The sequence below is a fragment of the Nerophis lumbriciformis genome, linkage group LG18 (assembly GCF_033978685.3).
Source record: "Nerophis lumbriciformis linkage group LG18, RoL_Nlum_v2.1, whole genome shotgun sequence".
Lineage (NCBI taxonomy): Eukaryota > Metazoa > Chordata > Actinopteri > Syngnathiformes > Syngnathidae > Nerophis > Nerophis lumbriciformis.
Window position 1 is genome coordinate 30,959,582 of NC_084565.2, and position 17,134 is coordinate 30,976,715.

The window sequence follows — 17,134 nt, forward strand, 5'->3', positions numbered from 1 at the left end:
AATTATACACTAAAATTTTAAACACACAAATTTTGCTCACAAATTTTTATTCAACGAAATTGGCAGCATAAATTGATGTAAAAAAATAATGTTCATTAAAACGCAAACAATTCAGTTACATAAATTGAGTGTCCGTGAAAAGCTTTTGCAATAAAGACACAAACCAACCCCCATAGTTCATTTACAGAGCACAATTCCTAAGCAAGGGCAAGGTAATTCAAAGTGCTTGACAGATTCATAAAATTTACAAGAAGGCGAATAAAATCACGGGGGGAAAAAAATCATCAAGAATAGGACAAGCGGTAGAAAATTGATGGATGGATGGAATAATCTTTACAAAATGATAAATAAAACTACAATAATCATGAACTATGTCCCAACCTGTCACGTCAGGTCTAACCTCTTCCTGTGTTTCATTTTTGAAAATATTTATTTCCTTTCCAGCGCTCTTATTTTTGTTCCACTTCCTGTCTGGCTCCAGCACTCTTCTGGCCGGAGCACTGTCTCTCTCACCTGTCCCTGAGTGGCAATCTGGGCACATCTGTTCCAGTTTGCCAATCAGGCTTCTTTATATGCTTTATATTATTTTTTGTATTGTTGTGTATAAACTTTGATTTGTTTCAACAGTCATGCTTTACTTGCTTCAAACTGATGCTTCCTGTGCACTTCCCTGTTGCACTAGTGTTGCTAATTAAATACATTCTTACCTGCATGTCGCCTTTTATCTCCACATCTTGGGGTCATTTGTATTGCAACTTTGCGGCATCGTGACAATTGATTTCAATTACAATCGAGGAGTGCAGATAAAATACTTGTCTCAGCACAGTTAAATAAATATGTTTTCTGCCTGGATTTGAACATTGCCAAAGTTGAGTCCTGTCTCACATTTTCTGGAAGACTGTTCCAGATATTAGGATTTGAACTTACAGGACTTGATAGGACATCCCTTAAAACAGTGGTCCTCAGACTTTTTTCCACCAAGTACCACCTCAGAAAACACTTGTCTCTCCAAGTACCAGCATAATGACCAATATTAAAATACAATAGCGTAGTAGGGCTAAGTATTCATTAAAACAAAACAGACATTTTAGTTAACAAGTATATTAAATATTTTGACCACAGTTTGAATACAAATAAAACACTACTTTAATCAAGTGATTTTTTTTTTTGGCGTACCACTAAATGGAGCCCACATACCAAAAGTGGTACACGTACCACAGTTTGACAATACCTCGGATATATATGAAAGTGAAAAATGAACATCATTAAAAAAATATTGACACCAAAACACATCAATTGATTTATTTTTAATTAAACCCTTCAGTCATCCAGCAGCTATACAATTATAAAAGGTTGTTTCTGAATAGACAATATGTCTAATATTTGTATTTCTGACTATTCAAATATGTTGAAAAGTACGCATGGGACAGAGGATTCTCTGTATTTGCAGCGTGAGCATGCCTCTCTTACGGCCATTTGTGCAACATGTGTGTCAGTTTCAAACATGCTAAACAAAACACAAAAAGAGCCCCCAAAACGGTGATGATTGTTGATAAATCACATTGCGGGTGCTAAATAATTATATTTGCATTTTTTCCTCCTACTATTGAGGATGCTTTGATGATCAGCATATATTTTGGAATATTATTGAAGACAGAGACACTAAATCAGAGGTGTCGAATGTACGGCCCAAGGAATTTTGCTATAATTTTTTTTCTTGATAGATTGAAAATTAACACCAATTAGTTGACTGATGAAGATTATCCCATCATTTATTCAGAAAATATGAATAACGACAAATAAAGTATAAATACTATTGACCGCAACATGTAAGTGTAAAAAAAATCCCAACAACATTATGATTTGTACAATTTGAAAATGTGCTTCTATTTTTAAACAAAGAAAACAATCTGAAGTCGTCTTTATTTTTAAGGTATCGTGCCGTGATTTTACCAGTCCGACCCACTTGGGAGTAGATTTTTCTCCATGTGGCCCCCGATCTAAAATGAGTTTGACACCCCTGCACTCGGTGGATTACGCCTCATTCTGCTGTTAACAGACCAATCTACTTTGCAGGCGTTTGGTAGATCAGCTTTGCGTGTGCTGTCAAGTTTACACATATTTTAGTACACGCAAACCTTTAGTAAATCAAGCCCTAGGTGATTGTTTCATTATGTTCTTCATTTGTTAGTTTGTTTGTCTTGGTTTTAGAGAGATCGAGAGCAGGTTTTGTTTAGCCCGCAGCTTCTAAAACCTATCGCTCATCCTCCTTATATTCAGCCTCAAAAACATGAAGTTCTGGATCACCATTTGTCCCAATGTAGTAGTGTTGGCTGTCATTAAGTCTGCCATGATTTAGTAGTAGTTGTCGTTGAAGGAAATAGCGAACGATGCAAATCAATGCGCTCAAAAGCAAAAGTTCTGCCAATGCTTCAAATGACCAAAATACAATAAATATTACATGTCATTATGAATGTGCCTGTTACTACATTACATATACACTTAAGCAGACTGCTTAGAATCCCCATTACCTGCATTGTTAGCTGAACCTTACTTTTTATTTATCATTTAAAATGCATAACAAGATAAAGACATACATCTATGTGTGCTTGTTTCACACAGTGTATGGATTGTAAAAGATAGGCAAAATTGCAAAAAGTGCAGTTCCTTTTTGGATGGGTCATATATTGCAGTGTTTCCCACACAACTGCAAAGTAATCATCGAATGTGCATAATTGGCTGTTACACATTCGCAAAAAGTGAGCAAAATGCATTAAAAGCATGACAAATATGTTTAAAACTACAAACTAAGTTTCTTTTGTCGCTTCTTGCTGTTATTTAATGTCACATACAAATAGCAGAGGGGTTCACAGGAGCAGTCACTGCTCGTTGAAAAGAGCGATATGTGCTTTCTTGTCAAAATCGCCAAAATACTATGCCCAAGCATTCACACATGCACAATTCTACACCAAATAAACTATGTATTATTATTCTGCCGCAAAAGTTTGCCGGAGGCCACAGCCCACAGTTTTCATCCGATCGGAACCGTTCCAGTATGAAAACGTTCGGCTCAACCGGGAATCGTGAGCTCCCCAAAAAAGTAAAAAAAAAACATATCCCATATTACCCAGAATTCCCGGTTTTCTGGGACATTTTGCCAATTGAAAATGAATGGGGTATTTTTCAAACTTGCACAATTCCCACATTTCTTAACCAATTTGAACGATTCCACCATCCACACACTTTACTCTTCTTGGACAATCAAACTACTGCTTTCTAAGTTACAAATAAATTCCAGGATTTCCCAGAATTCCCAGTTTTCTAAAGCCCTATTTTCACCTGTTGCTGGAAAGTTTTCTCAGACCGCATTTTTCAACCGTTTTTGACCATTTCCCCTTCAAAACATTCCTCTTAGTTGGGACAACAACATCACAATTTTTCTTTTCATCCAAATTCCCGGTTTTCCCGAAATTCCAGGTATTCCAGAATACCCATTGTCAATTCAAACCATCATAATTTTCAACTGATTCCAAAAATCCAACACCAACTGATTCATATCATCTAGGACAATTGTGTTAGTATCAATATTTTCCAAAATTCCCGGTTTTCCCTAAATTCCAGGAAATTCCCATTGAAATGAATGGATGTATTCATAGTGCCACAATGCCCTAAATTCTCAAAATGTTTCGTATTTATTAAACCTGATTCCGACCTTTCAACCATTCACCCACACTAGTTTTCCCATATATCAAACGCAAAACATGTTTCCCTTTCCCAAACATCCCGGAATTTCCGGTAATTTTCTCCCCATTGACTTTGAATGGGAAACATACAATCCCAGATTTCGTTTTGAACAGTTCCAAAATCCACACATTCCGCTCGCCCTGGACATTCAAGCCTGATTACCCGGAATTACCCTCCATTGAAAATGAATGGGCAAAATACAAACCTCTTCATATCCCAAGTTTCTCAACCACTTTAAACCGTTCCAACATCCACCCACTCCACTCACCCTGGACATACAAGCATTTCAGTATTTTCCGCACTATAAGGCGCACCTAAAAACCACAAACTTTCTCAAAAGCTGACAGTGCGCCTTATAACCCGGTGCGCTTTATATATGGATAAATATTAAGATTCATTTTCATAAAGTTTAGGTCTCGCAACTACGGTAAACAGCCGCCATCTTTTTTCCCCGTAGAAGAAGCGCGCGGTGCATGCTGGGATATGTGACGTTTCATTTCCATTTGTGTGTTTATGTAAAGACCCCAAAATGGCTCCTATTAAGTGTGTTGTCTGTCTAATTATAAATAATGCAGACGAGGCGTGTTAACTGAGTTCTCAACGTTTTCTCACAGCGTGCTCATAACCACATTCGAACTCCCAGCATACAACAACGCTTCTCAGGGCTACCGCGCATGCTCGTAACTATCGTTGCATGCTGGGTAGTGTAGTTGTTATATTTGCTAGCTCATAACATCACATTGAGAGACACGCTTACGCGCTTAATTCAATACTCGCCGTCATTCCGGGTGGATTGACAAAAGACCTCCAGCCGCTAGATATTGGTGTCAACAGGGCATTCGAAGCTAGACTGCTAACTGCTTGGGAACTTCTCAGGGCTACCGCGCATGCTCGTAACTATCGTTGCATGCTGGGTAGTGTAGTTGTTATATTTGCTAGCTCATAACAGCACATTGAGAGACACGCTTACGCGCTTAATTCAATACTCGCCGTCATTCCGGGTGGATTGACAAAAGACCTCCAGCCGCTAGATATTGGTGTCAACAGGGCATTCGAAGCTAGACTGCTAACTGCGTGGGAACAATGGAAGACAGAAGGCGAACACACCTTCACTAAGACGAGGAGGCAGCGCCAGACGACGCCAACATCTGCCAGTGGATCGTAAATTTGCCCAACTTTTCACTTCGGACACCGAAGACGAAGGATTTACGAATGAAGAATAACTTCAGAAAGTGAGCGCTATGTTTATTTTGTGTGTTGTGACATTAACGTTCGAGCAACATTATGTTGCTATTGCTCTGCACTATTTTGAATTTTACTATGTTTGTGATTGCACATTTGCGTACATTTTGGGAGTGAACAGAGTTGTTAGAACGCTGGTTTTTAATATATTATTAAAGTTTGACTGACCTATCTGACTGTTTTTTTGACATTCCCTTTAGCGCAGCGTAGGCGCGGCTTATAGTCCGGGGCGGCTTATTGGTGGACAAAGTTATGAAATATGTAATTCATTGAAGGTGCGGCTAATAATCCGGTGCGCCTTATAGTGCGGAAAATACGGTACGCTGACGTGTATCGGCGGCTTGTGCACATAAGGCATTCAAACGCAATTTTTACCGGAATTGCAAATTCTAGTTCAAATTTGAAGTTTGCTAAGAGTAAGATGCAATGTATGCATTGTCATTTAAAACTACTAGTTTTTGACCAAATACAAGAAAAATGTTTATTGAATTATCTGTCATTCATATTCTATGGGTTATTTAAAAAGTAGAGGGAAAAAAAATCTGAAAAGATTGTAAATCAAATTTTTTGTGAAAAAATCTGAGATTGTATTTTTAGACCATATCACCCAGGCCGAGATGTGATTAATCACATTTAAAAAAAATACTTGTTTGAAGACACTAAACACTTTTTTTTTGTGTGTGAAAACATTTAATTAAATTAAATATCAAAATAAAAACAAAAAAACAACAAAGATTATACTAACTGCCACATATTTTTGGGAGGTGGGGCAAACAGCAGTGCACAAAGTAATTAAGGTAGTCATTTTACAAGGAGTGGAACAGGACTGGAACTTTTTTGTGTGGGAGTGGAACAGGACAGGAAATCCACCCCCATAAATGTATTCATATAAACTATAATTTAGAAAATAACTAAATGTTTCAAATGGAATGGATTTTCCTCCATATTCATTATACTAATATAAACAAAATGGCAATCCAGTCATAGTAATAACAGTTATTCTATTAAACATGAAGAAATAAAAAGATAACTTCACTTAGAATATTTTATAAACACACTCAACTTCAGATGTGATAAGACAAAAAACACTAAATGAGAACCACCACATGCAGTCTAAAACATAAGATGCTTATCAATCAGGCTGTGTTTAAAGTACATTTAGCACAATTTCAACATATGTGTATTTATTTCCCTGCATCTTCCATGACTGTTACACACTTGTGTTTGCTGACCTGATACTTATACGTGAACCTTTTATCGCACGCGTTGCAATTGAACGGTTTCTCCCCAGTGTGTGTTCTCATGTGCATCGTGACGGAATTTTTACAAGTGAATCTTTTATGGCAAAGCGAGCAGCGAAATTGCTTCTCCTTCATGTGGGATTTCATGTGTTTGGTCATTGAGACTTTTTTAGAGAAACTCTTCCTGCAAACGGAGCAGGTTAACGGTTTCTCATCGTTGTGCATTCTCATGTGTAATCTCATGTCATATTTCTTCTTGAATTTTTTATCACAAACAGAGCAAGCCAAAGGTTTCTGTGCAGTGTGTGTTTTCATATGAGATATCATACTACGCTTAAGGAAGAATCGTTTATCACAAACTGAACAGGAAAAAGGGGGTGCCCCTGTGTGTATCATCATGTGTCTGTTCAGGGAATACCGCACAGTGTATCTCATAGCGCAAACTGAGCAAGCAAAGGGTTTCTCTCTAGTGTGTGTTCTTTTGTGTGCTACCAAATTACTCCTCCATCGAAATGATTTCCCACATTCAGAGCATGCAAAGGGTTTGTTGTTAGTATTAAGTCTCATATCACCTTCAGAGTTCTTCTCACTTTCCAAAGGTTTTTGAATGTCGTCACCGTGATCGCTCTCAGGAGAGTCTGACATGACGTTGTCTATGTCTGACAGCGGAGCAAAGATGCTGTCTGGTTCTGAGTTTATGCCTTCACGATTATCTCCATCAGTTTCTGTGATGTGTTGAGCTGGAAGCTCCACCCATCTGTTCTCCTCACGTTGACTGTGACGAAAGTGTGAAAAATGAGCCTCTTCATCATCATCAGTCTCCTCCAACCATTGAGGCTGCTCCCATAGTTTCTCCTCATCCTCTTTACAGTGGAGGGGCTCTAGCTCATTTTGCCCCACAGCGAAACTCCACTCCTGCTGCTGAGATGGAATCTCCTCTTGACTCTCCACTGACACCTGCTGGATTTCTGCAGGACAAAACACAAATGAGGTTTGTGTGTGACTTTATGTACGTATGATTGTCTGACGGACTAAAGTGCTCTGCTGCAAAAATGTCAGCCACTATCCAAGGTTCTCATTTTTTAACGGCACAGGCTGGATTTGGTCTGTGGGCCGCTAGTTGAATAGCCCTGTTTTAGGCACTATTTTGCAATGATGAACCACATTGAGAGTGCCTCCTATTGATGGCTAATGCGCTGACTGTCTATAACAATTATTTACCATTGAATGATAGGCAAAATTCCAAAAAAGTGCAGTTCCCCTTTGAGTGCAATGAATTAGGCTATTTAAATGATTCCCGAGCGCGGCCACCGCTGCTGCTCACTACTCCCCTCACCTCCCAGGGGGTGGAACAAGGGGATGGGTCAGAGAGTAATTTCACCACACCTAGTGTGTGTGTGACTATCAGTGGTACTTTAACTTTAACGTATTACATACTGACAGCATTAGCTATGAACATTTCAATCACTTACAAATAATGTTGGTAAACACTTTTCAGAATAAACCTAAATCACATCTTAAATTTTAGGTTGTATTTTTCTCATATACTTTATACTGTATACCGTATTTTCCGCACTATAAGGCGCACCTAAAAACCACAATTTTTCTCAAAAGCTGACAGTGCGCCTAATAACCCGGTGCGCTTTATTACGATTCATTTTCATAAAGTTTCGGTCTCGCAACTTCGGTAAACAGCCGCCATCTTTTTTCCCGGTAGAACAGGAAGCGCTTCTTCTTCTACGCAAGCAACCGCCAAGGAAAGCACCCGCCCCCATAGAACAGGAAGCGCTTCACCCGCCCCCATAGAAAAGGAAGCGCTTCACCCGCCCCCGGAAGAAGAAGAAAAAACGCGCGGATATCACCGTACGTTTCATTTCCTGTTTACATCTGTAAAGACCACAAAATGGCTCCTAATAAGCGATCCGGTTCATAAAAAGACGCAATCTCTCCATCCGCACACGGATTACTACCGTATTTCACAGCAACTGATATTCCTGTGAACCGCACTGTGGAACGGGAGCACGTACGGTGAATATTCGCACCACAGGGAATGAAGTCATCCTTCACTGTGGTTCTAGCTTGCCATGCTAACTTCCACTCATGGTGATATTCAAAAGGAAGACCTTGCCAAAAGAGACCTTTCCAGCCGGCGTCATCATAAAAGCTAACTCGAAGGGATGGATGGATGAAGAAAAGATGAGCGAGTGGTTAAGGGAAGTTTACGCGAAGAGGCCGGGTGGCTTTTTTCACACAGCTCCGAAGGCGAACACACCTTCACTAAGACGGGCAGACAGCCTCGGACGACATACGCCAACATTTGCCAGTGGATCGTAAATGCTTGGGCAGATATTTCGGTCACAACTGTGGTCCGAGCTTTCCGGAAGGCAGGATTCACAGAACAACAGCGACACTGACTCCCGATGACTTCTACGAGACGGAACCGGCCATTTTGGATCCCGTATTCGCCCAACTTTTCAATTCGGACACCGAAGACGAAGAATTCGAAGGATTTACGAATGAAGAATAACTTCAGAAGGTGAGCGCTATGTTTATTTTGTGTGTTGTGACATTAACGTTAAAGCAACATTATGTTGCTATTGTTCTACACCATTTTGAATTTTACTATGTTTGTGATTGCACATTTGCGTACATTTTGGGACAGAGTTGTTAGAACGCTGGTTTTCAATATATTATTAAAGTTTGACTGAACTATCTGACTGTTTTTTTGACATTCACTTTAGCGCAGCGTTTTTTTTGACATTCACTTTAGCGCAGCGTAGGCGCGGCTTTTAGTCCGGGGCGGCTTATTGGTGGACAAAATTATGAAATATGTAATTCATAGAAGGTGCGGCTAATAATCCGGTGCGCCTTATAGTGCGGAAAATACGGTAGTTTGTAATATAATACAATATTAAATAATGTCACATAAAACATGAAATACATTAGCCACTAGAGATGTCCGATAATGGCTTGTTTGCCGATATCCCGATATTGTCCAACTCTTAATTACCGGTTCCGATATCAACCGATACCGATATATACAGTCGTGGAATTAACACATTATTATGCCTAATTCTGTTGTAATGCCCCGCTGGATGCATTAAACAATGTAACAAGGTTTTCCAAAATAAATCAACTCAAGTTATGGAAAAAAGTGCCAACATGGCACTGCCATATTTATTATTTAAGTCACAAAGTGCATTTTTTTTTTTTTTAACATGCCTCAAAACAGCAGCTTGGAATTTGGGACATGCTCTCCCTGAGGTAATCCTAATACCCACTACAACTATGGGAAATACTATACTTTGACTTTCACAAAGTGCATTCTTTTTTTTAAACATACCACAAAACAACAGCTACAAAAACAATGAAGGCACAGGGTATACTAGAGTAATAAAGTAAACAATAATATAGTCCTCATTTAGTGGAAGACTGCCTGGTATACTGTATTAGAGGGAATTATAAACTGGGCTCAATCTGCCCTGCTCTAACGTATCTGTATGAGTAACACAAATGTGCTGCAAGCTAGTGGTGAGTGCTTGAAGTGGCCTAGCAGTCAGCCAGAACTTCTGAAATGCTGCGTTGAGACAGGGCACCTTCGTTCACTGCAAGCTGCAAAGTGTGCACCATGCAGGGCAGACTAGCCACACCAAACTCCACCGTAGCTTTTGCCATACTGCGTGCGTTGTCCCGGACCACAACGTGGGTTTTCGCCTTGGGGTGGTTTTTGTTGTATTTTTGTTTTTTCTCGGCGGAGTCTTTCAGCGACAACTGTGTGGTACTACACATTCTTGTTGTTGTTACGCTCCGCTCGCGGCGGTTTGATGAGGTCATCAAGCGTCGCCAGTAAACCTCTCATGCTGCAGTCGTGCTGCAACTCCTGTGTTGTGTGTGGTAGAGGGGAGAGGGGAGGGGCTGGGCTGCTGACTGGGAGATGCAACTGCTCTGTACTTCTCCCTACGTCCGTGTACCACTCCGTACAGCGGCGTTTTAAAAAGTCATTAATTTTACTTTTTGAAACCGATACCGATCATTTCCGATATGACATTTTAAAGCATTTATCGGCAGGCCGATATTATCGGACATCTCTATTAGCCACCACTCGGAGGATTTTTAACATTGTCAATGGAGTGGTTAGCCACTATAGCAGTGGCAAATGTAGTGGTTAACTACTAAATTGGCCGCCACCTGGGCAGCTTTTGGATCTCCGTATCTCTCTGTTCTAATGATTGCTAGTGAATAAAGTTCTCCTGAGTTCACCTCAGTGGAGTATTATGATCACCTTTAAGGCCACACAAGCATTTTTTTTGGAACACGCTGCGCACTCGGAATACTAAGTGCGGAAGTACGGGAATTGAGAAACAGCCAGACTTCCAAAGCCATCTTACGTCATTGATTGTATTCTGAAAAATATTATAGAAAAATTCACTTTTACACTCTCTTAACGCAGATCACGCGCTGTGCGTAGGGCTAAGGTTGTAAAATGATGGCCAAAATAATAATTATTATTTTCATCAATACTAAAATCACGACTATCAATCGTGATTATTCACTGTAAATTAAAACATATTTTAGTGTACTTTCTATTTTAAACAAACTATGTGAAGTTGGCTTTCATTTCAAAATCAAACTATAACAAATGTTAAAAATAAAATGTACAAAAGACAGGGTTGACTAAAATAAATATGCCATTGCAGAGCGCGATGGTAAAGTGCAAACAAGTGAAAAATATAAGTATGCACATAGGAAGGCACATACAGAGGAACACATTTATTGTTGTTATCATATGTATACTACTTTATACCTGCATTATCCTTTCCATGCTTACCCTTTCCATCCTTTGTAACTGCACTACTGTGTGGAACAATTTCCCTTGTGGATCAATAAAGTTTGTCTAAGTCTAAGTATTGCTCACAGATATAGGACATACTGTATGTCTTTGGCCAAATGAAACGTTATTACATCTGTTTTTTTGGCGTGTCTTTGAGAGGTGGATTGATACGGGGTCCCTCGGTACACGCTTGATGTTACGGTTGTTTGTATTTTGGGCACACCCGCTTTTGTAGCAACCAGCTTCACACGATGGCAGAGGAGAAAGGAAGGAAAGTGTTTTTGCTTAGCGTGTCTCCGCAACCCCATAATTTGTTTGGATGCGCAGATCAACGCAGCTTTGCCGTGCAACTCGTTGTGGCGTTTGTTGTTGGTTCGTCCGCGCAGGAGCATTTTCGGGTATCGGGAAACGAGTAGAGAACGGCGAGGCATGTGGTCGTGTTTCGGGGTTAAAATGTGTGCCGGTGTTGGTACCCTGTGGGTAACTCTGTGGGAGGACAGGGCATCGATGTAATATTGCATTTATTTGTCCTAATAGTTTCGGGAGCAACTGGTTGATCGGTCTATCGGTCGCCCTCTGGTGGATGGCTGACTGTTAGTTGTAAACATCCTTGGTTTGAAATGCAGCGTAGGCTGTATTTTAAATGTTAGTACCACCGACGATCACCCTCATTTAATCGTAGTTGCCAAAATCGCGAACACGATTAAAAGTCGAATAATTGTGTAGTCCTACGTAGGGCCCTACGATCCGTGGTGGTACCCGTTTAGCGTGAAGGAGCGCATGTAAATGTAAGAATTTCAAGGCGCTTTATATGAAATTTTACCACATTTATTTACAGCCACTTCCTACTCAGTCACTGACTAAATTCCCCGTTCAAACATAATAGCTCCAATTGAGCACAGCGTTTGTGCTTGTCACAAAATGTGATGAGACAGGGTAGGGCTGGGCGATATGGACGAAAAAGTATATCTCGATATATTTTTACTTAAACTCGATATTCGATACACAGTGTTTCCCACACATTCATTTATTTGTCGCGGCCCGCCACGAAAGAATTACGTCCGCCACAAATGGATTTTTCGGCTTTTGACTCGCTCGACCGCTCATAAAAGCAATGGGACTCTGTCTGTGAATGTACCTTGTAGTTACAACTCCGGTGCAGTAGGTGGCAGTAGCCTACTATGCATTGTAACTCCGCCAATAGCACTTAATTCACCTGGTGGGCCAGAAGAAGAAGAAGAAGAAAAAGACGAGTAAAAGAACGGACCGACCGGATCAAAATACGAGGGTAATATAGGTTGTAGGTAGATAAGTTATAGCTGCATCGCTCGCGGCTCGTCATATATTTAACGTTAATCCGCGATTTCACCGAGCGTTTCATTGACGGTGGGCAGCCTGACGCTGCTTCATTAACACCGCCGCTGTTGTCACGTCACGTGTTACAATACAGACGACCTAACGTGTCCAGGTTATAACCCTGTTGTCAATAAACACACGTGGAGACGGTGCTTCAGATACTGCATTAATAATGAAGCTAAATTGTCCACTGTCCACTGCAGCATGTGAATGCAATGAAAAGAATAAAATCTGAGCCAACCAGCTGTTAAAATGTTGTCCAGGTTAATGTTTTGGCCATTAAAGGCCCTTCATTTCAAGATTTCAACTGTGATCGGGCTTTAAACAGGTGGCTGACCTGTTCAGATGGGTGTAACTCAGGGGTGCTCACACTTTTTCTGCAGGCGAGCTACTTTTCAATTGATCAAGTCGTGGGGATCTGCCTCATTCATATATATAATTTATATTTACTTATTTATGAAATATATGTTTTTGTTAACAAGTTAAAGGTGTTTAATGATAATGCAAGCATGTTTAACACATATAGTTAATATTGTTAATAAATTAAAGGTGTTTAATGATAATACAAGTATGTTTAATACATATAGTTAATATTGTTAACAAGTTAAAGGTGTTTAAAGATAATACAAGCATGTTTAACACATATTGTTAATAAATTAAAGGTGTTTAATGATAATACAAGTATGTTTAATACATATAGTTAATATTGTTAACAAGTTAAAGGTGTTTAAAGATAATACAAGCATGTTTAACACATATAGTTAATATTGTTAACAAGTTAAAGGTGTTTAAAGATAATACAAGCATGTTTAACACATATAGTTAATATTAACAAGTTAAAGGTGTTTAAAAATAATACAAGCATGTTTAACACATAGATTCCTTTCTTTCATGAAGACAAGAATATAAGTTGGTGTATTACCTGATTCTGATGACTTGCATTGATTGCAATCAGACAGTGGTGCTGATAACGTCCGCATTTTCGAATGGAGGAGAAAAAAAGTTGTCCTTTCTGTCCAATACCACATGAAAGTGGTTGGTTTTTGGCATCTTATTTGTCCAGCTTCCGTACTCCTTTGTATACACTTTACAAGAAATACATTGTCGGCAAACTCCGTAGCTTGCTAGCTTGTGCATGCCAGCTTTCTGAGACTCTTATTTTGTTAGTGCAACTGTGCAGTCGGTCTTTGGAGTTTTGACGACAGGTACGGCGCCATAGTCTGTTGAAATAAAGTGTTTCTCGCCTTCCTGTCTGTAATTTTAATGAGCTAAATATGTACATAAAGTGTTGTACTTATATTCCAACTCCGCGTTCTTCTTGGTCATCGCCGCTGCGGCCGTCACCCCCCGCCCCCCGACCACACCACCACAAATAGATGCCTGTCCTGTGGGAAACACTGATACATATCTCGATATATTTTCCGGTAAAAGTATACATATAAAGATATTCATTTTTTTTAACGAGATTCACTGAAATTGAAGTGAATGACAACTGTACTGTAAACAGTCAGTGGCACTTTTATTAACCCAGTTAGTCAAGATGGGTATTAACAGCACAGAAAAATAAACTGTTTAAGTAGTACAGAATTACATAAGATAAATAAAATAGAAACCTATTCTTTCTATCTAAAATAAATAACATAGCTGTGCAAATAATAACAAAATGTATCAAACGCAAATAAAAAATACATTTGCAGGCAGGCACTTTTAATTCCCAGTCGACGATGTAATGGACTGTCACACACGTACGGTTCTGGTCACCGCCAAGTAAGCGACTTGACTTAATTGTGCGGCTATGATCTTCCTCACATCGACAGACATTTTTGGCAGCATTTCTCGTGCGAAATATGCCCGGCTTGGCAACTCGAGAACAGTTCTGATTTGTGCTTACATGGTAAACAACTCAAATTAATGTTTTATCCCGACGCATACCGGTACATTTGTCCAAATGTGACCAAGTAGACACATTGTGGGTTTCCTGGACGTCGTATACATTGCTAAAAGAAACATATAAGGAAGAGAATCCCTCTGCCATCTTCCACTATTTTTTTTTTTTAGATATACAGTATATATAAATCGCCCGCTTGAAAATTGAAAATTCCCTCTTCTCTTCTATAACTATCTGGTCTGGATATATACATTCCCGTGTGTATGTATATATATATATATATATATATATATATATATATAGCGCCCCCAACGACCCCAAAGGGAATAAGCGGTAGAAAATGGATGGATGGATGGATATAGATATATATATATATATATATATATATATATATATATATATACATATATATATATATATATATATACATATACATACACAGTCCGGCCAAATTATTTTTAACCCAATGGGGACCCCTGGTTTAGACTGTCAGTCATCAGGTCATTAAATGCAAAAAGGTTTAATTAATGCAAAATTGGACTCTTCTGAATAACAGTCCAGCTGTCTCCATTCAGCTTTTTTTGATTGATTGATTGAAACTTGTATTAGTAGATTGCATAGTACAGTACATATTCCGTACGATTGACCACTGAATGGTAACACCCGAATAAGTTTTTCAACTGAGCAAGACACTTCACCCTTGCTCCTGATGGGTGCTGGTAAAAGAAATGTAATGGTCCTCCTCTCTCTCCATGCACCCCTGCTCTTCCCCACTTTCTGCCTGCTTGGTTGTGCTCCCTGTGCCCTAATTCAATTCTACATGCTTTCCTTGGCTGGACCCAAGCTCTTTCTAAAGTTTCTCTCTCTTGTTTTCCTCCATTAAATTACTCTTCACGCTCTTAGGTAGAAGGTAGAAAAGCGCTATACAAGTACAACCCATTTATCATTTATTTATAACTTGTTTAAGTCGGGGTCCATGTTAATCAATTCATGCAGATAGTAGTATAAAACTCCTTTCACACAAATAAAAAAAGGCACAAAAAACAGGTCGACTAGCCCCACAAGTTGTCTACTCAGCAAAATGTACTTTAAGAAAAATGTATCGTTAATATAACAAATTAAAAAGTAGACAACAATTAGGTGGCCCACGTGGGCAGCACGGTGTCACAGGGGTTAGTGCATGTGCCTCACAATACGAAGGTCCTGAGTAGTCCTGAGTTCAACCCCGGGCTTGGGATCTTTCTGTGTGGAGTTTGCATGTTCTCCATGTGACTGCGTGGGTTCCCTCAGGGTACTCCGGCTTCCTCCCACCTCCAAAAACATGCACCTGGGGATAGGTTGATTGGCAACACTAAATTGGCCCTAGTGTGTGAATGTGAGTGTGAATGTTGTCTGTCTATCTGTGTTGGCTCTGTGATGAGGTTCTGTGATGAGGTGGTGACTTGTCCAAGGTGTAACCCGCCTTCCGCCTGAATGCAGCTGAGATAGGCTCCAGCACCCCCCGCGATCCCGAACGGGACAAGCGGTAGAAAATGGATGGATATATATATATATATATATATATATATATATATATATATATATATATATATATATATATATATATAGTATAAAACTCCTTTCACACAAATAAAAAAAGGCACAAAACCCAGGTCGACTGGCCCCCTCCTCACCAAAATGTACTTTAAGAAAAATGTATTGTTAATATATTAAATTAAAAAGTAGACAACAATTAGGTGGCCCACGTGTGCAAAATGAGACATAGCACGTCCAAACTCGCAACTGCAGCCTGTAGTCAGTCCGTCTGAGAATGTACATTCATGATTTTGTGTAATAATAATAATTAACGTAACAAATGGCACCTCTTGATTCGAGTTAACTATTTGACGTTTCTTTTAAGTTACACGACGAGTTAAAAATAAACAAACCTGCTCTGTGTAGCACAGCCTCCAGCATTTCAAGGTGTCGCCCTTTCTCCCCTTTAGTTCTGGAAAGTTCCTCCTCGTACTCTGCTATGGTTATTTCAAACAGCCCAAATATTTCTTCCACGACAGCATTTAGTCGCTGCTCCATGAAGGCTCTCAGCTTTTTGACTTTACACATTTTTTTTCACGCACAAAAACCGCGTGTTGCTAACTTCCGGGGTTTCTTCCTCGCTGGTTTATCATCGCAGATTGCAGACACGCGGACTATAAACTCAATTAAACGTTGACTCGAGAGAATGTATTGGTGTTTGAAGGGTTCTTCGTTCTAAATGTTTTGGTGCAGAGAGTTTCCTTGTGTAAGTCGTTGGTAGGTGATTATTTTGATATTGGTGATTGGCCGATTTTCTTATTGCATATTTTTGCATAGGATTTCCATATGAAGTGCAACATCCGGGTACTAACAGAAAGTGCTGCAAATGTATACTTTTTTCTTGCAGTAAAAATGTAATTATAGTGCTGTAGATATATACAAACCTAATAAAAACCTAAAGGAAAACCTAAAAGAAAATCACGTTTATTGTAGCAATGAGGAAGGAGATGTGGTTTTACAAACATAGATTTTTAATATAGCTAATTACATTTTGAAATGACCGTATGCAATTACAACAACAACAAGTAAATATATTTGCTATTCAAAAACAATGCTGCGCGAAGGCTGTCCCATCCATCCAACCATCCATTTTTTTTTACCGCTTATTCCCTTCGGGGTCGCGGGGGGCGCTGGAGCCTATCTCAGCTACAATCGGGCGGAAGGCGGCGTACACTATCCTTAGTGGCCTTTCATATCCCAAGATGCTTTGCGCGCCTTCGTTCTCCGCAGGCTAGACCGTCCCATTTTAAACAACAG

The 17,134-nt window shown here is 39.5% G+C and overlaps 1 protein-coding gene across 1 annotated transcript; it reads right to left on the reverse strand.

The window, feature by feature from the left end:
- Nucleotides 1-5,492: 5,492 nt before the first annotated feature.
- LOC133618117 (uncharacterized) lies at nucleotides 5,493-16,589 on the reverse strand. Its single transcript, XM_061978585.1, has 2 exons — nucleotides 16,231-16,589; nucleotides 5,493-7,195 (listed from the first exon to the last, which is right to left on the reverse strand). The coding sequence occupies exons 1-2, from the start codon at nucleotides 16,403-16,405 to the stop codon at nucleotides 6,171-6,173; spliced, it is 1,200 nt and encodes a 399-aa protein (XP_061834569.1). The 5' UTR covers nucleotides 16,406-16,589; the 3' UTR covers nucleotides 5,493-6,170.
- Between the last annotated feature and the right edge of the window lie 545 nt (nucleotides 16,590-17,134).

Bases quoted from the DNA above. Each gene is read 5' to 3' on its own strand.
- LOC133618117 (XM_061978585.1), bottom strand. From the start codon at position 16,405: ATGTGTAAAGTCAAAAAGCTGAGAGCCTTCATGGAGCAGCGACTAAAT. The intron at 7,196-16,230 runs GTTTGTTTATTT...TTTGTCCTGCAG, and splicing joins GGCTGTGCTACACAGAGCAG to AAATCCAGCAGGTGTCAGTG.